Source organism: Pecten maximus, chromosome 2, assembly GCF_902652985.1.
Source record: "Pecten maximus chromosome 2, xPecMax1.1, whole genome shotgun sequence".
NCBI lineage: Eukaryota > Metazoa > Mollusca > Bivalvia > Pectinida > Pectinidae > Pecten > Pecten maximus.
The window spans coordinates 2,214,284-2,239,885 of NC_047016.1; the positions used below are offsets into that span (position 1 = coordinate 2,214,284).

The following is a 25,602-nucleotide window of genomic DNA, read 5'->3' on the forward strand; positions in this document are numbered from 1 at the left end:
GGTAACAATACACGTGACTGTGTGTTGGTAACAAAGGAATATGTGGTACAATCTGTACAACTACAATCTCTTATTACAATAAGCTGGGGAAAACACTGTACAAGGTAAGCTGGCCGAGGTATTCAAGTTTCAATTTTTTTATTCACCAAAGGCAATTTATACAAATACATTATACAATAATCATACAAAACATGCTTCTCAAGATGGCGGAGGATAATTCCTCTCATTATTACTAAATACAGTTAAATTACACGAACTTTATATAATCATTAACTACAAATTCATAAGACATTTCTTTTATCTGTTGCTTGCATAAACATTTACCAAATTTACTTAAAATTTTAACATTTTTGCATGAAAAAAGTTCTATAAGCTTATAAACACTCGGATGTCTATAATGATATTGTTTTATAAACTAAACCCTTAACTCTGCATAAGCTGGACATAGTAGAATAAAATGCATTTCATCTTCTACAACATTTTGGAAAGAAAGTATCGATAAGAAAGTATCGATAAGACAGTTTTAACAATAGTAAAACCGATTGGTAAGGAAGTATCGATAAGACAGTTTTAACAATAGTAAAACAGATTGGTAATAGAGTATCGATAAGGAAGTATCGATAAGGAAGTATCGATCAGAAAGTATCGATAAGGCAGTTTTAACAATAGTAAAACAGATTGGTAAGAGAGTATCGATAAGTAAGTATCGATAAGAATGTATCGATAAGGAAGTATCGATAAGAAAGTATCGATAAGAAAGTTTTAATTTGATAATGTGACTTTGATAATGTGACTTTGATAATGTGATTCTTTTGATATTGTGACTTTGATGATGTGACTTTGCCCAGATTTGACCTAGATTTGTATGACGTGACCTCGATGAAGCAGAAGACATTTGCAATATTTGAACACCACGCTTACCCACTATATATAATAGCAGGGAACACCATGTTTACCCACTATATATAATAGCCGGGAACACCACACTTACCCACTACATTTTGTATATATAAAAGCGGGGAACACCACGCTTACCCACTATATATAATAGCGAGGAACACCACACTTACCCACTATAAATAATAGCGGGGAACACCACGTTTACCCTCTATATATAATAGCGGGGAACACCACGTTTACCCACTATATATAATAGCGGGGAACACCACGCATACCCACTATATATAATAGCGGGGAACACCATGTTTACCTACTATATATAATAGCGGGAAACACCATGTTTACCCACTATATATAATAGCGGGGAACACCACGTTTACCCACTATATATAATAGCGGGGAACACCACGCTTACCCACTATATATAATAGTGGGGAACACCATGTTTACCCACTATATATAATAGCGGGGAACACCACGCTTACCCACTATATATAATAGCGGGGAACACCACGTTTACCCACTATATATAATAGCGGGGAACACCACACTTACCCACTATATATAATAGCGGGGAACACCACGCTTACCCACTATATATAAAAGCGGGGAACACCACCCTTACCCACTATAGATATAATAGCGGATAACACCATGTTTACTCACTATATATAATAGCGGGGAACACCACACTTACCCACTTTATATAATAGCGGGGAACACCACGCTTACCCACTATATACAATAACGGGGAACACCACACTTACCCACTATATATAATAGCGGGGAACACCACACTTACCCACTATATACAATAGCGGGGAACACCACACTTACCCACTATATATAATAACGGGGAACACCACACTTACCCACTATATATAAAAGCGGGGAACACCACGCTTACCCACTATATTTAATAGCGGGGAACACCACGTTTACCCACTATAGATATAATAGCGGGGAACCCCACGCTTACCCTCTATATATAATAGCGGGGAACACCACGCTTACCCACTATATATAATAGCGGGGAACACCACACTTACTCACTATATATAATAGCGGGGAAAACCACGCTTACCCACTATATATAATAGCGGGGAACACCACGTTTACCCACTATATATAATAGCGGGGAACATCACGCTTACTCAATATATATAATAGCGGGGAACACCACACTTACCCACTATATATAATAGCGGGGAACACCACGTTTACCCACTATAAAAAATAGCGGGGAACACCACGTTTACCCACTATATATAATAGCGGGGAACACCACGTTTACTCACTATAGATATAATAGCGGGGAACACCACGCTTACCCACTATATATAATAGCGGGGAACACCACGTTTACCCACTATATATAATAGCGGGGAACATCACGCTTACTCAATATATATAATAGCGGGGAACACCACACTTACCCACTATATATAATAGCGGGGAACACCACGTTTACCCACTATAAAAAATAGCGGGGAACACCACGTTTACCCACTATATATAATAGCGGGGAACACCATGTTTACCCACTATATATAATAGCGGGGAACACCACGTTTACCCACTATATATAATAGCGGGGAACACCACCCTTACCCACTATATATAATAGCGGGGAACACCACACTTACCCACTATATATAATAGCGGGGAACACCACGCATACCCACTATATATAATAGCGGGGAACACCATGTTTACCTACTATATATAATAGCGGGAAACACCATGTTTACCCACTATATATAATAGCGGGGAACACAACGTTTACCCACTATATATAATAGCGGGGAACACCACGCATACCCACTATATATAATAGCGGGGAACACCACACTTACCCACTATATATAACAGCAGGGCACACCACGTTTTCCCACTATATATGATAGCGAAGGACACCATGTTTACCCACTATATATAATAGCGGGGAACACCACGTTTACCCACTATATATAATAGCGGGGAACACCACGCTTACCAACTATATATAATAGCGGGGAACACCACGCTTAACTACTATATATAATAGCGGGGAACACCACGTTTACCCACTGTATATAATAGCGGGGAACACCACGCTTACCCACTATATATAATAGCGGGGAACACAATGTTTACTCACTTTATTAAATAGCGGGAAACACCACGCTTACCCACTATATATAATAGCGGAGAACACCATGTTTACCCACTATATATAATAGCGGGGAACACCACGCTTACCCACTATATATAATAGCGGGGAACACCACCCTCACTCACTATATATAAGAGCGGGGAATACCATACCTACCCACGATATTTAATAGCGGGGAACACCACACTTACCCACTATATATAATAGTGGGGAACATCACGTTTACCCACTATATATAATAGCGGGGAACACCACCCTTACCCACTATATATAATAGCGGGGAATACCATACCTACCCACTATATATAATAGCGGGGAACACCACACTTACCCACTATATATAATAGCGGGGAACTCTATCGTTGTTTGTTAGCTGTAGTTTAGTCCTCACCAAATGTTCTAGGAAGTTTATGTATGTGGATGTCGAATGAAAATGATGATCATATCACAATCTGTCGTTTTTTCTACTTATTAAACGACCATTTTCAATCCAATAAAAGTGTCTATTCACTTTGCTGTTTTTATCTATCATATTGACCTGCTTGCTTGCTGTTGCCAAGATCCTGTACGAAAGCTGTTACAATACACGTGGTAAAACATTGGAAACATTGACCTTTGAACTTGCGGATGAAAATATGACAGGGTACGGGAACTACTTTCGCCAAGCACATGGCTTTGTTTACATTTACAATTTAAGTTACGCTTTGTTTACCATTGTTAAATGTATAAAAATAACATGTTTCACAATATTAAATATGATAATCTATCAAAATGTTTTTGTTATTTATGTTAATATCACAATAAAAAACAGAACTATTTTTTACCGCGAAAAAAAAGTCTCAATTTGTTGTGAAGCGTCACCATTAGCTGTTCTAATAATTGACTCCTCCCACTGTGTCCGACTTTTATATGATTTTTTTATTTACAAAGAAAAAATATTGTAATCACAAAGACTTATAGAAACAACATCCGTAAGTGTAAATATAGGGATTGGATTTCACTTTTATGTTAACCATGCTTTTATGGAGCAATTCCTCTAAGAATATATTCTAAATGGGGCGCTATTCTTAGAGGAATTGCTCCATAAAAGCATGGTTAGCATAAAAGTGAAATCCAATCCCTATATGTGGTACAATCTGTACAACTACAATCTCTTATTACAATAAGCTGGGAAGAAAACACTGTACAAGGTAAGCTGGCCGAGGTACAAACCACACGTGTATTGATGATATGTGTCACCAATGTATTTTTATGTTATAGCTAGCTTAAAGTGTCACATGTATGTAATAAGTAAGTTGGGAGTTACGGTACCTACAAGCATTCCCGACCATTCGTACTTAGAATGTTATGTGGATGTTCCTCGTGTTGATGTACCCTCTACTACATGTAAACCAAATATTAGCCAGTCATCGCAGCGAAATATTAGTTTTAGTGCTAGAAAAATTCCGAGTGATTTTCTTATGAGTAATAACTGTTTGGAGCGACTTGAGGCCACTATTCAGTCATTAGAAACAAAAGTGAACGACGTACGCCAAATGGACGACGCTTACGACGCATTCCAAACATTTATATGGAAGGAATTAGAAAGTGTCGGTGCTAGAACAAAGGATAACGCGTATATGTCAAATCTGAGTCGGAAATCACTGTATAAACCTTACTGGGACGATAAACTCCAGTGTCTCTGGGACGTAGTATGTGTAAAGGAGCGTTTATGGCTTAAAAATAATGGTTCATCGGCAGCGCGACGTCAGCTGAAGCAAGATTATTGTAATGCCCGCAAAATATTTGACCGCTTACATAGGAAATATAAACGGCAATATCAAGCAAGGAAACAACAAAAATTACACGATAAACTCCTCAGCCAATCAAAAACGAGAGATTTTTGGAAAGATATAGGAAAAATAGGTATCGTGAATGATCGTGCTAAGAAAATTCCTATGGAGGTAAAGGATTCTGACGGCAATATCATCAGTAACCCGGAATTGGTAGTAAACCGATGGGGAAAAGACTACGAGTCACTTTACAGAACTAATACAGTGAGCGATGAATTTGACAGCGATCATTACTGTGAAATTAAACGGCTCGTTGGTGATAGCAGTGATCGTGAAAGCAACGACGACGATTTGATATCGCTGAACTCTCCTATTCGGATGGAGGAAGTCGTTAAGGCTGTGGAGTCAGCAAAGCTGAATAAAGCTGCGGGAATAGATGCCATACCACCGGAAGCATTAAAGAATGAAGGTTGTGTAAGGATGCTTTTTACCATTATATCAGCGTGTTTTAACCATGGAATAGTGCCGCAGAAATGGAGAGAGGGGATAATTAATCCGCTAATTAAACCAAATAGTACTGACCCACGGGTGCCACTTTCATACAGAGGCATTACACTTATTTCTGTGCCGTGTAAGATCTATTGTTCTATACTTAATAGGAGACTGACAACGTGGTTGGAAAACAATGGAAAGTTAGCAGATGAACAGAACGGTTTCCGTAAAAGCAGGAGCTGCCAGGAACATATATATACCCTACATAGTATCATTAATAACCGGAGGAACTCTAAACTGTCTACATACGCATGTTTCATAGATCTCAGGAAGGCGTTTGATACAGTTGATAGAACGTGTCTATGGTATAAGCTACAAGTATGTGGCGTGCGCGGGAAAATCCTTACAGCCATACAATCGTTATATCAAGATTTAAAATGCTACGTTAGAGTGAATGATGTATTGACAGCGGGGTTCAACGTTGACCGCGGTTTAAAACAGGGATGTTTGACGTCGCCCGCCATTTTCTCTATATACATAAACGATCTTATAACTGAGCTACGAGATTCCAACCTCGGGATACATTTGGACGGGACAGACATTACTTCATTACTATATGCGGATGATATCGCGCTTATAGCGTCTGACCCCGATAAGCTTCAGAAGCTACTCGACATTGTAACAGATTGGTGTTATAAATGGAGGTTAAATATTAACCGGGAAAAAACTAATGTGGTTCACTTCCGGCCCAGATCATTTCCTGTGACAGATTCTACATTCCATTGCGGCGGTACCGAGTTAGAAATCGTAAAGGAATACAAATACCTAGGACTCTGGTTCGACGAACATTTAGACATGAAACTCGCCATACGGGAGCTTTCTAAATCGGCCGGAAGAGCGTTAGGAGCATTAACTTCCAAATTTATTGCTTCCGGTGGGATGTCGTATATAGTATTTACCAAGCTATACGAGACTATTGTTGAACCAATACTGTTTTATTGTTCAGCCATATGGGGACAGACTGAACATAGGCTAATAAATAATATTCAGAACCGAGCTATGAGGATTTATTTAGGTGTGTCCAGAAATACTTCTAACGCGGGTAAAATCGGTGATATGGGTTGGATATCGTGTCTAGCCAAACAGCGGATAGAGGTTTTTAGACTGTGCTGTAGACTGAAATCAGTGGATTGTGATAGACTTTTGTATAAAGTCCATAAGTGGTCAGAGAGGAAGGGAAAGTCCTGGGATGCTAACGCAAATAAACTAGCAAAACATTACCAAGTCGACCAAATCATCACGAGGGCTACCGGAGCTACGAAAGCGGTCATGCGCGATATTTCTAAAAAAGTTTTTAAGTTAGATGAACAGTCATGGTTTACAAGGGTCTGGACAGATAGTGGGCAACAAAATGGTAATAAGCTGAGAACTTATAGATTGTTTAAGAAAGATTTAATACCTGAAACTTATGTAACCAGTATTATGCCTAGATCACACAGGAGCGTTTTAGCTAAACTACGATGTGGAAGTTTGCCACTATGTATAGAGACTGGTCGCTATTTTAAACCTGCAATACAATTATGTGATAGACTGTGTACATATTGTAAATCTAAATCTGTTGAATCTGAAATTCATTTTTTATGCGAGTGTGATTATTATAATGAAATCCGGGAACCTCTTTTTATTAAGGCTAATGACATCTCATCAGATTTTTAAACGAACATTAATGTTCGGTTATTGTGATCAAGAACTGGACTGAGAAATATAACCATATATGGTAGCCACATTCACCAATACGCCATCTACTGTCTGTTTCAATGAAATATGGCTGCCCCCATTGCCTTACGCTTCAAATAATTTACTTGCAAAAACATCTTCGTTTTATATAGTAGTTTTACCGAAAAGGTTGAAATGTATTCAGTAGGTGTTTTCAAGATGCATACGATTTGAGAAATGCATAACGCTAGCGAAATGAGAAGACTAAATGAACAGGGACTTTGCGAATAACTCCGGTCCAGGTCAATATATTTATGTAAACAACTATTGCGCAGGCGCATTCGTCTCCGGATGTTTAGAAAGTTTTGCTCTTCTGTGTTCTTTCCAAAACGGCTGACATTATAGCATAGGTCTGCAAATTTGTCCGCGATTTACTTAAATGTGTAATATATATATTCTAGAATGTTACATCATTATCAACTAGGTGTGTATTTCTATAATTTAGAGAAAGAAATATATCAATGACGGCATACGAGACGATACATTGTATCATACTATACTGTAGTTACTGTACGTGTTTGCGAGAAAGAACTGTACATATGTATAGGCATTTGTGGTCAGGGTGACTGGTCATAGCGTTAAAATTGTCATCGATTTCCATATACCATTTTCCTTTGACGAAAATGACCCAATAAATCAAATGCAAATGATAATATCTTGCTATGTGCACGAGATTGCTTGTTGTAGGCGATACTTGGAACGTATTTACTGTTGTAAGGGAGGTAACTGCAAGATTTACGGAAATCAAAAATAAACCAATTTGATTGGTCGATTCTTCCTTCACTTTGGCAATGGGTTTACAATCGAAGTGACAGATAACTACGGCAATATTCAGATGATATCAACAATAACATTTTTGGATACGTGTGGTTGGCAGTTGTTATGTTTAAAATGAACAATTATGTAGTTTGTTTTTATTTCGGCAAAGACGAGAATATTTACTGAAACGGACCACACGTGAAGCAGACTTGGAAATACCGAAACGAAGAAAAATCGGGCTTAATTATAATATAAATTGGCATTATTTTCAGAGGATTGACCAAAATATATGTTCTGCAATGCCTGATTGTATCATATATAAAATATTAGAGGTTTATTTGACCGAATTTTAAATTAATTATTCATTTGCGAATCGCGGCCCGATTGTCGTTGGAGTTGAATTACCGAAATGGCCGATAGTCGACCCAAAATCGATATTTTTACGAGAATTTTTGTTTTCTTTTACTTGAAAGTATTTTGAAATAATTTGCAAAATACCGAATTCACGACCAAATTTTCGATTGCGACGAACTTCTGTGACGGTGTTAAGTTCATGTTAAGTTATATCTGATTAAAATCAGCTGTTACATGGCTACGTTTACTATGCACTACGTCTACTAGGTATTTTTTTTAAAGACGGAAATCCGGATTATCTAAAAACAAATGCAAAAATACTTGTGATATTCACTTAATTTGATATTCATTCGTTAATTGTTATCTGTAGTTTGATAACTTCTGATATATTGTGATTGATACTCTATATAATATTGCTGTGGAACTTGTGTTATTTTTCAAACAAATTCATTTTAATAATTTGTTAATTTAGAATTTTGTTCAAGTCATAATCAAGACTTGAAATTCTCACTACACCATACTTCAAACTCAGAGTAATCGATGAATTGATAAACTGAAAATTTAAGTCAAGCAAATGAGTTAATATTTACCTTAAATATTTTTTCAATATACAACAAATGTTCAGATGACTATTTGTGCCATGCTGTTACAAGATTTCAGTTACAATTCTAAAATTGAATTAGTATGTAAATATATGTTATCCTGTCAATATCCACAAAGCGAGTGTAGTCTACTGTACTCAAAGTCATGCCAGTAGATAGCGGTACATATACTTACTGCTTACATCTAGTGCTTACTTGTGTGAACTATTAATCAATAACAAAATGGTTCATATATTTCTATATATGACTTCACAAATTATGTGGTGTCTGAAGATCTGAATGAAGTGAATAAACGATGTATTAAATTATTTTTATGAAATATTCAAGTCACAGATCATTCTCTTTTTTAAAATATTGCTTTCAGGTCCATTTTGGTAATTCAAATATGACGGCAATCAGGCCTCGAATGGCGAATGATTGCAAACATTTTAAATACGTCTCGGTCAAATAAACCCCTAATATTTTACATATGATTAATTTTGACATTGGAGAACATATAATTGTGTCCATTCTCTAATATAAGCACTGGTAGAAAGTACAGAATAGAGCTTGATAAATATATTATCAAAATTACTAATTACCCCGGTGAATATAACATTTTACATAAACCCATGACTGATAGTGAACTTAAACTTGCAAATCTCCTGTGTCATTCCAATTTTGATATGTGTAAATATATACACGTACGGTATATATATAGATATAGATATGGAATGATTCACAAATTTGCATACAGTTATGGAATCTTATAACACCCCGAAAACTGTTCTCTCCACATAAAGGATGTGATTTGTGCAATTACATTGCTGAACTGTGTGTGGTTCACTATGATTGGATGGTCAACATTGGAAAGGGACAATAAATAGGGAATGTGTCATCCCATCGAATGGACTGTAACCTTTATCAGTTTGAAGTTGAAAATGAGGCTTGAAGTTTTCTTTTCCTGTTTGCTGAATTATTTGATGAAGATGGTCTTTATATGGTTGTTATTCTTTATCACATTGTGTACAATGCTGTAATTATACCAGAAGTATATCTTCTCATATAAAGATTTATTAACATCAAATGATTCCTGAACAAAAGGAGTCAAGTTTTTTGTTTTGAAGTACCATACATGCTTGAGTACAGTTTCAATATGATACATTCCTAATCCAGGCCTTGATTAGCAGCTCTGGTTTTGGTTTTCAGTAGTTCTTTATGTGTGTTTCATCATATTAAGTTGAAATATGCTAAACTAACGATGGAACTAGCCTAAATTTAGTGCATATTAGAAGTTGGCATCAATAAGGTCACAGAGTCCTGGCTGTATTATAACTGATGATGGCTTCCCGAAAGAAAGAAGACATATTTTATTTTCATCCATCCAAGATAGATCAATAAACTTCCAATTTCAATCAGGACCTTACAGAAATATGCATGTGTTCAATCATATCAGAACAGCTGCAAACATTTCAAATAATTTGCAATTAATTCCTAAACCAATATCAGTAAATTTATCGACTTTAAACTTAGAAGATTACTGATTTTGCATTAAACAATAATGTTCGTTTACAGTACTTCCAGTACTTTGATTTAGATATGTGTTCGAAAGATAAATTTATATTTTTAATGAATGAGGCATCTCTGCAGTGTTTTATAGCTAGAACAGTGTTTTTATGTATGAGAAAACGTCGTTCTTTTAATCATGATTGATTTGTGTTAATGTTGTATATTAATTTCTGTGTCTCGTAAGCCAAATACTGGCTGGGCATTTTATAAATCATGCATTGTTTTAGTTAAAACTATTATGTATGTATTTTAAAATGTGTGACACGCTAATAAAATATTTATTATTATTATTATTATTATTATTATTATTATTGTATGACCTACATACATACCTATGTCAGGTATATCAATACACATACACCTGTACCAGGTATATCAATACAAATTCACATCTACCAGGTATATCGTACAATACGTATACCTAAACATATACCTGTTACACGTGTACGCGTAAAAATGTTCCTGGTATTTCGTACGATGGTATTATAATTAAAGTAATACCGTCTGTTAACCATGCAATACATAACATACCAGTATGAAAAAAGTCCCTACGTGTACTAATTTCTGTCAGGTTTCATCGGCAAATAGTGTACATAGTAATAGGGTTGCCTTCTAGCTAGCTCTTTCGGTAGAGCGGCGGAACCCACTACTTGCTTTCTTGTTACGAATTTAAGTTATGTAAGAGACAGGGGATATATATAAAACACAGGGGCATGTCTATTCTTCTATTAAAAAATAGTCAGAATACCTATCTATTAGACTATAGGTATTCTGGCTATTTTTTAATATAACACTAGACATGCCCCTGTGGTAGAGATATGATGGATATGACGTGGTAATTCGTATTTGATAGATCTATGAGGAATTGGACTGGTAATCCCTACTCTTAACACCATATAGTGCTGAGGGATATACTTTACACTTAACACCATACAATACTGAGAATTATATACTTTACACCTAACACCATATAGTACTGAGGGGTATACTATACACTTAACACCATATAGTACTGAGGGATATACTTTACACTTAACACCGTACAGTACTGAGGGCTATACTTTACACTTAACACCGTACAGTACTGAGGGCTATACTTTACACTTAACACCATATAGTACTGAGGGGTATACTTTATACTTAACACCATATAGTACTGAGGGATATACTTTATACTTAACACCATACAGTACTGAGGGATATACTTTACACTTAACACCATACAATACTGAGGGGTATACTTTACACTTAACACCATACAGTACTGAGGGGTATACTTTACACTTAACACCATACAGTATTGAGGGATATACTTTACACTTAACACCATACAGTACTGAGGGGTATACTTTACACTTAACACCATACAGTACTGAGGGATATACTTTATACTTAACACCATACAGTACTGAGGGATATACTTTACACTTAACACCATACAGTACTGAGGGGTATACTTTACACTTAACACCATACAGTACTGAGGGATATACTTTATACTTAACACCATACAGTACTGAGGGATATACTTTACACTTAACACCATACAGTACTGAGGGGTATACTTTACACTTAACACCATACAGTACTGAGGGATATACTTTACACTTAACACCATACAGTACTGAGGGGGTATACTTTACACTTAACACCGTACAGTACTGAGGGGTATACTTTACACTTAACACCATACAGTACTGAGGGATATACTTTACACTTAACACCATAAAATACTGAGGGATATACTTTACCACTTAACACCGTACAGTACTGAGGGATATACTTTACACTTAACACCATACAGTACTGAGGGATATACTTTACACTTAACACCATACAGTACTGAGGGATATACTTTACACTTAACACCATACAGTACTGAGGGATATACTTTACACTTAACACCATACAATACTGAGGGATATACTTAACACTTAACACCGTACAGTACTGAGGGGTATACTTTACACTTAACACCATACAGTACTGAGGGATATACTTTACACTTAACACCATACAATACCGAGGGGTATACCTATACTTAACACCGTACAGTACTGAGGGATATACTTAACACTTAACACCGTACAGTACTGAGGGATATACTTTACACTTAACACCGTACAGTACTGAGGGGGTATACTTTACACTTAACACCGTACAATACTGAGGGATATACTTTACACTTAACACCGTACAATACTGAGGGGTATACCTACACTTAACACCATACAGTACTGAGGGGGTATACTTTACACTTAACACCGTACAGTACTGAGGGGTTTACTTTACACTTAACACCGTACAGTACTGAGAATTATATACTTTAAACTTAACACCATACAATACTGAGGGGTATACTTTACACTTAACACCATACAGTACGCAGGGGTATACTTTACACTTAACACCGTACAGTACTGGGGGATATACTTTACACTTAACACCGTACAATACTGAGGGATATACTTTACACGTAACACCATACAGTACTGAAGGGTATACTTTACACTTAACACCGTACAGTACTGAGGGGTATACTTTACACTTAACACCGTACAGTACTGAGAATTATATACTTTAAACTTAACACCATACAATACTGAGGGGTATACTTTACACTTAACACCATACAGTACGCAGGGGTATACTTTACACTTAACACCGTACAGTACTGGGGGATATACTTTACACTTAACACCATACAGTACTGAGGGATATATTTTACACTTAACACCATACAGTACAGAGGGGTATACTTTACACTTAACACCATACAGTACGGAGGGGTATACTTTACACTTAACACCATACAGTACGGAGGGGTATACTTTACACTTAACACCGTACAGTACTGGGGATATACTTTACACTTAACACCATACAGTACTGTGGGATATACCTTACACTTAACACCATACAATACTGAGGGATATACTTTACACTTAACACCGTACAGTACTGAGGGATATACTTTACGCTTAACACCATACAGTACTGAGGGATATACTTTACACTTAACACCATACAGTACTGAGGGGTATACTTTACACTTAACACCATACAGTATTGAGGGATATACTTTACACTTAACACCGTACAGTACTGAGGGATATACTTTACACTTAACACCACACATTACCGAGGGATATACTTTACACTTAACACCATACAATACTGAGGGATATACTTTACACTTAACACCATACAATACTGAGGGCTATACTTTACACTTAACACCATACAGTATTGAGGGATATACTTTACACTTATCACCATACAATACTGAGGGATATACTTTACACTTAACACCATACAATACTGAGGGCTATACTTTACACTTAACACCATACAGTATTGAGGGGTATACTTTACACTTAACACCATACAGTACTGAGGGATATACTTTACACTTAACACCATACAGTACTGAGGGGTATACTTTATACTTAACACCATACAGTACTGAGGGATATACTTTACACTTAACACCATACAGTACTGAGGGATACACTTTATACTTAACACCGTACAATACTGAGGGGTATACTTTACACTTAACACCATATAGTACTGAGGGGTATACTATACACTTAACACCATATAGTACTGAGGGATATACTTTACACTTAACACCGTACAGTACTGAGGGCTATACTTTACACTTAACACCGTACAGTACTGAGGGGTATACTTTACACTTAACACCATATAGTACTGAGGGGTATACTTTATACTTAACACCATATAGTACTGAGGGATATACTTTATACTTAACACCATACAGTACTGAGGGATATACTTTACACTTAACACCATACAATACTGAGGGGTATACTTTACACTTAACACCATACAGTACTGAGGGCTATACTTTACACTTAACACCATACAGTACTGAGGGGTATACTTTACACTTAACACCGTACAGTACTGAGGGCTATACTTTACACTTAACACCATACAATACTGAGGGATATACTTTACACTTAACACCATACAGTATTGAGGGATATACTTTACACTTAACACCATACAGTACTGAGGGGTATACTTTACACTTAACACCATACAGTATTGAGGGATATACTTTACACTTAACACCATACAGTACTGAGGGGTATACTTTACACTTAACACCATACAGTACTGAGGGATATACTTTACACTTAACACCATACAGTACTGAGGGGTATACTTTACACTTAACACCATACAGTACTGAGGGATATACTTTACACTTAACACCGTACAGTACTGAGGGGTATACTTTACACTTAACACCATACAGTACTGAGGGATATACTTTACACTTAACACCATAAAATACTGAGGGATATACTTTACCACTTAACACCTACAGTACGGAGGGATATACTTTACACTTAACACCATACAGTACTGAGGGATATACTTTACACTTAACACCATACAGTACTGAGGGATATACTTTACACTTAACACCATACAGTACTGAGGGATATACTTTACACTTAACACCATACAATACTGAGGGATATACTTAACACTTAACACCGTACAGTACCGAGGGGTATACCTATACTTAACACCGTACAGTACTGAGGGATATACTTAACACTTAACACCGTACAGTACTGAGGGATATACTTTACACTTAACACCGTACAATACTGAGGGATATACTTTACACTTAACACCGTACAATACTGAGGGGTATACCTACACTTAACACCATACAGTACTGAGGGGGTATACTTTACACTTAACACCGTACAGTACTGAGGGGTATACTTTACACTTAACACCGTACAGTACTGAGAATTATATACTTTAAACTTAACACCATACAATACTGAGGGGTATACTTTACACTTAACACCATACAGTACGCAGGGGTATACTTTACACTTAACACCGTACAGTACTGGGGGATATACTTTACACTTAACACCGTACAATACTGAGGGATATACTTTACACGTAACACCATACAGAACTGAAGGGTATACTTTACACTTAACACCGTACAGTACTGAGAATTATATACTTTAAACTTAACACCATACAATACTGAGGGATATACTTTACACTTAACACCATACAATACTGAGGGCTATACTTTACACTTAACACCATACAGTATTGAGGGATATACTTTACACTTATCACCATACAATACTGAGGGATATACTTTACACTTAACACCATACAATACTGAGGGCTATACTTTACACTTAACACCATACAGTATTGAGGGGTATACTTTACACTTAACACCATACAGTACTGAGGGATATACTTTACACTTAACACCATACAGTACTGAGGGGTATACTTTATACTTAACACCATACAGTACTGAGGGATATACTTTACACTTAACACCATACAGTACTGAGGGATACACTTTATACTTAACACCGTACAATACTGAGGGGTATACTTTACACTTAACACCATATAGTACTGAGGGGTATACTATACACTTAACACCATATAGTACTGAGGGATATACTTTACACTTAACACCGTACAGTACTGAGGGCTATACTTTACACTTAACACCGTACAGTACTGAGGGGTATACTTTACACTTAACACCTTATAGTACTGAGGGGTATACTTTATACTTAACACCATATAGTACTGAGGGATATACTTTATACTTAACACCATACAGTACTGAGGGATATACTTTACACTTAACACCATACAATACTGAGGGGTATACTTTACACTTAACACCATACAGTACTGAGGGCTATACTTTACACTTAACACCATACAGTACTGAGGGGTATACTTTACACTTAACACCGTACAGTACTGAGGGCTATACTTTACACTTAACACCATACAATACTGAGGGATATACTTTACACTTAACACCATACAGTATTGAGGGATATACTTTACACTTAACACCATACAGTACTGAGGGGTATACTTTACACTTAACACCATACAGTATTGAGGGATATACTTTACACTTAACACCATACAGTACTGAGGGGTATACTTTACACTTAACACCATACAGTACTGAGGGATATACTTTACACTTAACACCATACAGTACTGAGGGGTATACTTTACACTTAACACCATACAGTACTGAGGGATATACTTTACACTTAACACCGTACAGTACTGAGGGGTATACTTTACACTTAACACCATACAGTACTGAGGGATATACTTTACACTTAACACCATAAAATACTGAGGGATATACTTTACCACTTAACACCTACAGTACTGAGGGATATACTTTACACTTAACACCATACAGTACTGAGGGATATACTTTACACTTAACACCATACAGTACTGAGGGATATACTTTACACTTAACACCATACAGTACTGAGGGATATACTTTACACTTAACACCATACAATACTGAGGGATATACTTAACACTTAACACCGTACAGTACTGAGGGGTATACTTTACACTTAACACCATACAGTACTGAGGGATATACTTTACACTTAACACCATACAATACCGAGGGGTATACCTATACTTAACACCGTACAGTACTGAGGGATATACTTAACACTTAACACCGTACAGTACTGAGGGGTATACTTTACACTTAACACCGTACAGTACTGAGAATTATATACTTTAAACTTAACACCATACAATACTGAGGGGTATACTTTACACTTAACACCATACAGTACGCAGGGGTATACTTTACACTTAACACCGTACAGTACTGGGGGATATACTTTACACTTAACACCGTACAATACTGAGGGATATACTTTACACGTAACACCATACAGAACTGAAGGGTATACTTTACACTTAACACCGTACAGTACTGAGAATTATATACTTTAAACTTAACACCATACAATACTGAGGGGTATACTTTACACTTAACACCATACAGTACTGAGGGATATACTTTACACTTAACACCATACAGTACTGAGGGATATATTTTACACTTAACACCATACAGTACAGAGGGGTATACTTTACACTTAACACCATACAGTACGGAGGGGTATACTTTACACTTAACACCATACAGTACGGAGGGGTATACTTAACACTTAACACCGTACAGTACTGGGGATATACTTTACACTTAACACCATACAGTACTGTGGGATATACCTTACACTTAACACCATACAATACTGAGGGATATACTTTACACTTAACACCGTACAGTACTGAGGGATATACTTTACGCTTAACACCATACAGTACTGAGGGATATACTTTACACTTAACACCATACAGTACTGAGGGGTATACTTTACACTTAACACCATACAGTATTGAGGGATATACTTTACACTTAACACCATACAATACTGAGGGATATACTTTACACTTAACACCATACAATACTGAGGGCTATACTTTACACTTAACACCATACAGTATTGAGGGATATACTTTACACTTATCACCATACAATACTGAGGGATATACTTTACACTTAACACCATACAATACTGAGGGCTATACTTTACACTTAACACCATACAGTATTGAGGGGTATACTTTACACTTAACACCATACAGTACTGAGGGATATACTTTACACTTAACACCATACAGTACTGAGGGGTATACTTTACACTTAACACCATACAGTATTGAGGGATATACTTTAAACTTATCACCATACAATACTGAGGGATATACTTTACACTTAACACCATACAATACTGAGGGCTATACTTTACACTTAACACCATACAGTATTGAGGGGTATACTTTACACTTAACACCATACAGTACTGAGGGATATACTTTACACTTAACACCATACAGTACTGAGGGGTATACTTTATACTTAACACCATACAGTACTGAGGGATATACTTTACACTTAACGCCATATAGTACTGAGGGATATACTTTACACTGAACACCACACAGTACCGAGGGATATACTTTACACTCAACACCGTACAGTACTGAGGGGTATACCTTACACTTAACAACGTACAGTACTGTGGGATATACTTTACACTTAACACCGTACAGTACTGAGGGATATACTTTACACTTAACACCGTACAGTACTGAGGGGTATACTTTACACTCAACACCGTACAGTACTGAGGGGTATACCTTACACTTAACACCATACAGTACTGAGGGGTATACTTTACACTTAACACCATACAGTACTGAGGGATATACTTTACACTTAACACCATACAGTACTGAGGGATATACTTTACACTTAACACATTACAGTACTGAGGGATATACTTTACACTTAACACCATACAGTACTGAGGGATATACTTTACACTTAACACCGTACAGTACTGAGGGGTATACTTTACACTTAACACCATACAGTACTGAGGGGTATACTTTACACTTAACACCGTACAGTACTGAGGGGTATACTTTATACTTAACACCATACAGTACTGAGGGATATACTTTACACTTAACACCATACAGTACTGAGGGATATACTTTACACTTAACACCATACAGTACTGAGGGATATACTTTACACTTAACACCGTACAGTACCGAGGGGTATACTTTACACTTAACACCATATAGTACTGAGGGATTTACTTTACACTTAACACCATACAGTACTGAGGGGTATAATCTTAGCTCTTTTTACCGTGGTTAAAAGATTAAGAGCACTTGGATGTGACTTAAGGACATAACACCATACATGTACTTTAATCAGGAACAAGTGCGTTCAACATTGTTATCAGTGCCCTGCCGATAAAACATGGGGAAGGGGCTTTAGGTTTTCTCTCAATCCGTCTTTTACGTTTGCACGTGTACGTGTATGTATATTTATGTAACACCCTAATTTGCCGGCGATTTAGCGGTTTTATTCCTTGAAGGAATTTGATCAAACTTGATAAAGGACCATAATATCTCGGACAAGTTCGAGTTTGAGTATTTTTGTGGTCAAGTAGGTCACTGCTACTACATGTATTTCTATTGTCATTTTCCACTTCATTTAGCAAATCATTTTACAGATTAGATACACGTTACGCGTATATAGACCCCCCTTGTAAGATTCCTGGTTTGATGATTACAGTTTTTTTTGCGATGATTGTAGGACTGGAATTAATCGAGTAGACAAGGTTGTCTCAGAAATTAATTAATATGTTATACCCCTATAGCTGCTTGGGTTATCTTTTGGTTTCCTATTTCCTTTATACAGAGTGATTATTGTACCATGTCTCCATGATTTGGGAATATCTTACTTAACAAGGACATTGAACAAAAATGAAATATGTTTGATCATTGGACTGTTACAGTATTTGATATGATCACACATAAGATCGTCCGGACCATCTGACTTTTTTGTCTTGAAACCTTTACATATTTCAACCACTTTCAAGTGAATTCTTTTTCTATTAAAATCTTTTTTCATTTTTTTTTTTTTATTTATTTATTTATTTTTCTGTCATGTTCAGTAAATCATCTTGAACTAAGCCTATATCAAAAAGTTTTTAAAGTTCGTTTTCGAACAGTTTACAAAGCGAGTTCCCCGTGTCTTAACTATTCCTTCTGGACTACGTAGGCCCGACAATCGTATACTTCAGTTCTGCTAGGATTGTGTGATCGGTCTTCGCATAGCTCCGATCGATTCCGTTGCGGCACTGGCACAAAAGGTCTCGTGTCCTTGAAATATTCATGAACCGCATCCAGTAATTCTATTGGTTCCGTCAGATATGGCCGTGGAAAATCTGGCCAATCAGAAACGTCGTTATATACAGATGACCTGCAGCGGGTAACCACCTGGAGGAGCAGGAATTCCTACGCTAGTGTCTATGCATCTTTAATGCGCATGGTATGTCACCATGGAAACTGTTACTTCCCACTGAAGCAACACTTAAGTGTCAATAATGTCGTGGTCATTAGCACATTGGGCACTGGTTGTTTGAAGTCGAAAGCGAGACTTAAGATCCTCTTCTTTTGTTTATCAGCCAAAGGGTATATTTACTCTTGACGTTCATCCCTTCGTGAGTGTTGAGGGTTTCCTCGTCTTAAATTCGCAATACATACGTCAATGGATATAGAAATTAACAAAAGAAAAAAATTAAACATGGCTCACGGTCCTTTGTAAGCGGAACGCAGCCCTGGCGGAGGGCAGAGACGTAAGAGAGGGAACCAGTCTATGCCGACACATGGGCGCAACCATCTTGGTATACTTTTCTTTTTTTTTCCAGACGAGTTTTACTAATGAGAAACATTATGATTGGTCGATGAAAATATAAATATTCATATCAAATCGATGGTTTCAAGCCATTGAGCCCGCATTCCGACTGAAACGTAGAGAAGACCCCGTTAGGGCCGACAATGCTATCCCGATAGAACGACTGTGGTCAGATATCGAAATCAGCTGTCCTGGGTATGGCCTTTTAAAACAGACCGTTAATGAGAGGGAGACATCGGCACAAGTAAATTAAGGTAGGATGCACAAGAAAGCAAAGCAGCTGACCTAGAGAGGTAAATGTATTGTCTAAAGTCCTATTAATGCACTTGGGTCCTCTAAGGACGATGAAAGAGCATGGTGATACGAGTTTGACAGAAACACAATAGTGTTGGTTGCATCGCATTAGCTAGTCTGTGGTTGATATTGGTATATATTAATGGAAGTATCTAAACAACACCATGTATAAAAAGATAGTCACATCATATGTAAATATTAGTTTGCCTACTTAGTTAGATGTTGTAACACAAAAACAGATCCTTAGTAACTTTATTACTGCAATAACGTAGTTTGTTTGACAGATATCAAGTCCATACATGTCAATAACCAGAATCGCAATGTAGACTCTCTATCTCTTTAAAAATGTACACGTTCAGTGATGAAAAAGATGTAAGGAAGTTATCATTGCACTCAGTAAGCCGTAATGCTGTTTCTTGCTGGTTGGCAATCCAGTTGCCTGACAAATTTCTGAAACTAAAAATTTAAATGTTCATTGCCTACGAGGTAGGTAATAAAGGTCATATCTACAAAGGAATATCCACAGGTGTAATATCACTGATAACGTAAATTAACATAAACCATTAACAGCACGTGTAGATGATGTGACCTTAGGTGACTATTTAGATCATTGATCAATAGAGAGTTGGAGCGTCCATCGAGTATCATCATCAATACAGATATCAAAACACCTATATCAAAACACAGATATCAAAACACCTGTATCAAAACACAGATATCAAAACACAGGTATCAAAACACAGATATCAAAACACCTGTATCAAAACACAGGTATCATAACACAGGTATCAAAACACAGGTATCATAACACAGGTATCATAACACAGGTTAGGGTTGGTTCTGACCTATCGTACAGGTATTGTCGGACATAGAACCCGACACAACACCACGTGGACCACCTATCGTACAGGTATTGTCAGACATAGAACCCGACACAACACCACGTGGACCACCTATCGTACAGGTATTGTCAGATATAGAACCCCACACAACACCACGTGGACCACCTATCGTACAGGTATTGTCAGACATAGAACCCGACACAACACCACGTGGACCGCCTATCGTACAGGTATTGTCCGGCTTAGAACCCGACACAACACCACGTGGACCACCTATCGTACAGGTATTGTCAGACATAGAACCCGACACAACACCACGTGGACCGCCTATCGTACAGGTATTGTCCGGCTTAGAACCCGACACAACACCACGTGGACCACCTATCGTACAGGTATTGTCAGACATAGAACCCGACACAACACCACGTGGACCACCTATCGTACAGGTATTGTCAGACATAGAACCCGACACAACACCACGTGGACCACCTATCGTACAGGTATTGTCAGACATAGAACCCCACACAACACCACGTGGACCGCCTATCGTACAGGTATTGTCAGACATAGAACCCAACACAACACCACGTGGACCGCCTATCGTACAGGTATTGTCAGACATAGAACCCGACACAACACCACGTGGACCGCCTATCGTACAGGTATTGTCCGGCTTAGAACCCGACACAACACCACGTGGACCACCTATCGTACAGGTATTGTCAGACATAGAACCCGACACAACACCACGTGGACCACCTATCGTACAGGTATTGTCGGACATAGAACCCGACACAACACCACGTGGACCACCTGTCGTACAGGTATTGTCGGACATAGAACCCGACACAACACCACGTGGACCACCTATCGTACAGGTATTGTCAGACATAGAACCCGACACAACACCACGTGGACTACCTATCGTACAGGTATTGTTAGATATAGAACCCCACACAACACCACGTGGACCGCCTGTCGTACAGGTATTGTCAGATATAGAACCCCACACAACACCACGTGGACCACCTATCGTACAGGTATTGTTAGACATAGAATCCGCATAACACCACGTGAACTTAAAGCCAGGATTTCTTACATGCCTAATTTTACTGGACCATACGTTGTGGATGATATTCCGTAAATGAAGTATGTGTTGGGTTTTCCGCTATATGATCTCACTACACACCAAGTTCAGCTAAAGTTGGACTTTTAACCATGGATCTAAACCCGAAACTGACTGAAATGTTGAAAACGGCGCCGCCGAAAAATTAATATCATAGCATTGTTATATTAATCTAATTACATACGTTTTCTGTAACATTTTTATTTGTTTATTTCTGTAGTGTTTGCTGCACAAGGTAGTGATGGAAGGAAGAATTGTCTGTCTCCTATTCATAGTTCCGTTGGTGGCATCAAGCGAACAGCTGGCAGAACCAGACACAAACGGCGAAGAAGAGTTCTGCTCCAGAGAAACATGTGGACCAATGAAAGTGACAATGAATCAAAATAATGATGTCGTCATCAGTGACGCCTCCTGGTCTGTCCATATTGCTACAGCGGAAGTTCTCGGAGAAGCCTTGGACTGCACGAGCGCCGGTGGGTTAGATGACTTCAGATTGTGTCGTTACTGGCCGCGGTACGGTCAGGTAGAGGTACAGCACGTGACAGGGCCAGGGGAGCTGGTATGTCATCGGGTCACGTGGCTACCAGTCAGTCTGGATTTTGTCCCAGTTGACTGTATCGACATGACAGACGCGCACTGGTACGGAGGGGCAGAGCATCATAATCAAAGATGGCCGATCAACAACGTCGAGATTCCCATGCAGCCATTTGTATCCGAAGATTTATATATACGCCATAAATCATTCGGAAATGTCTTAGAACCTTTCTGGTTCAATTCACAAGGACTTGGAATTATGGTGAACGATGATTCGCCACTCCATGTAAGTGTGAATGAAGGCCAGTCGGGCAAAATTTGTTTCAAATCCAATATCTCACAAAGTTTCCCTGGCAAGACAAGGAATCATCTCGAGTACACGATTTGTAAAGGAAAAACTATCTTAGACATTGTTCAGTCAATGTCAGAGATGGCATTTGAACGTCCTTTAGGTATACCTGATATCAGAATGATAACTAGGCCGATATGGTCGACGTGGGCTAGGTACAAGACACTCATTAACCAGTCCAAGGTGCTGGACTACGCCGGAGAGATAAAAGAATTCGGATTTAAAAACAGCCAATTGGAAATTGATGATATGTACACAACATCGTACGGAGATCTTGACTTCGATCCGGTAAAGTTTCCGGATCCCAGTGGAATGATCCATACGCTTAAAGACATGGGTTACCGCGTCACGTCTTGGGTCCATCCATTCGCGAACCTTGAGTCTGACGCGTTTCTGGAAGGTGTCGAGCGTGGATACTGGTTATTGGATAGCAGTGGACAAGTTCCTGCTTTAGTCAAGTGGTGGCAAGGGGTGGCTGCAATACTTGACACGACAAACCCAGAGGCGGCCGAATGGTTTGTTCAAAGACTTAAAATCATGCAAGAGGAATATGGTATCGATTCTTTCAAGTTTGACGCCGGCGAAATGACATATCTTCCATCATCTTACAAAACATTTAAATCACTGAAAAATCCAGGCTACTATATTAAATCTTTCGTTGATATTGTCACTAAATTTGGGGACATGATAGAAGTTCGATGTGGCTACAAAAGTCAAAACCATCAGGTATTTGTTAGAATGGCCGACAAAGACTCGAAGTGGGGATACAACAATGGGCTAAAAGCCCTGATACCGACGACCCTGACATTAGGTATCCTTGGTTACCCCTACATACTTCCCGACATGATCGGAGGCAACGGCTACGGAGAGGTTATGGGTGTCGATGCGGTACTTCCGGAGCGTGAACTTTACATCCGGTGGCTTCAACTCACGGCCTACCTTCCGGCGATGCAGTTCTCGTTTGTTCCTTGGGATTACGATGATGAAGTGGTAGAGATAGCGTTACTTTTTACCAAGATTCATGAGAAAGTTGTTACGCCGATCCTATTGAAAGCTGCAGAGGCCTCCCAAGTATCTGGTAAGTATGGACGTGAAGGTATCATCGTATTGTTTCTAACTAAATACATGTATATGGGTTGTTCTGACATAATTTTGAAGAAGAAAAAACTCACAGCTCGAAAAAAGAACAGACGAGTTTTTAAATCATGTCTACTTATTGACATAACATATTATATTGTGTGTAAACATTTACATATCGGGTAATTCACGTTGATTTATTTGTATTTGTAGAATGCAGGAAAAACTCTTCATCTCAGAGCATTTTTTTTTTATCTAAACCATATTGAATTGTAGGTACGCCCCTTATACGACCTCTATGGTGGATCGCCCCTGACGACCAGACCGCCTTTACTATCGATTCCGAGTTCCTCGTGGGGGATTCACTCCTTGTGGCCCCTATCCTAGAGGACGGACAAAGACAGAGAAATATCTACCTTCCAAAAGGAACGTGGATGGATGTTCTTGCTGGCAAAATTGTACAAGGAGGCAAATGGTTAACCGATTATAAAATTGATTTGAAAGAGATCGCTACTTTCGCCAAAATTGAATAAAATATTTTAACATGAATGAATTAATAGATATATGTAGGCTTCTCCTTATAGAAATATCAGCTGTTCAGGATTATATAAAACACTTATTTTTTTGGACACCAATACGACAGCGTGGACGACAGCTAAAGTGTTACACTGTAAACATTTGAATTAATGTAATGAAATATCACTGGTACTTTATGCAGTACACGGAGATCAACCCCTCGGGGAAGAGTTCTGACTGTTGACTGATAAGGCATGAAACAACTGTTTTGTTACCTGAATAATCCACAATGTTTCACATAAAGGATATCTTATTAGGCTAAGGAACGAGTGATTTTT

General features: G+C 37.9%; 1 protein-coding gene across 2 annotated transcripts; it reads left to right on the forward strand.

Moving 5' to 3' along the window:
• Window positions 1–25,586, forward strand: LOC117344741 (myogenesis-regulating glycosidase-like). Of its 2 annotated transcripts, none has more exons than XM_033907570.1 (3): window positions 1–104; window positions 23,009–24,749; window positions 25,025–25,586. In XM_033907570.1, exons 2-3 carry the CDS (start codon window positions 23,030–23,032, stop codon window positions 25,279–25,281), a joined length of 1,977 nt encoding a protein of 658 aa, XP_033763461.1. In that variant the 5' UTR covers window positions 1–104; window positions 23,009–23,029; the 3' UTR covers window positions 25,282–25,586. The 2 variants fall into 2 exon arrangements, with proteins under 2 accessions (XP_033763461.1, XP_033763469.1); XM_033907578.1 differs by lacking the exon at window positions 1–104 and adding an exon at window positions 4,157–4,245.
• The last annotated feature ends 16 nt before the right edge of the window (window positions 25,587–25,602 follow it).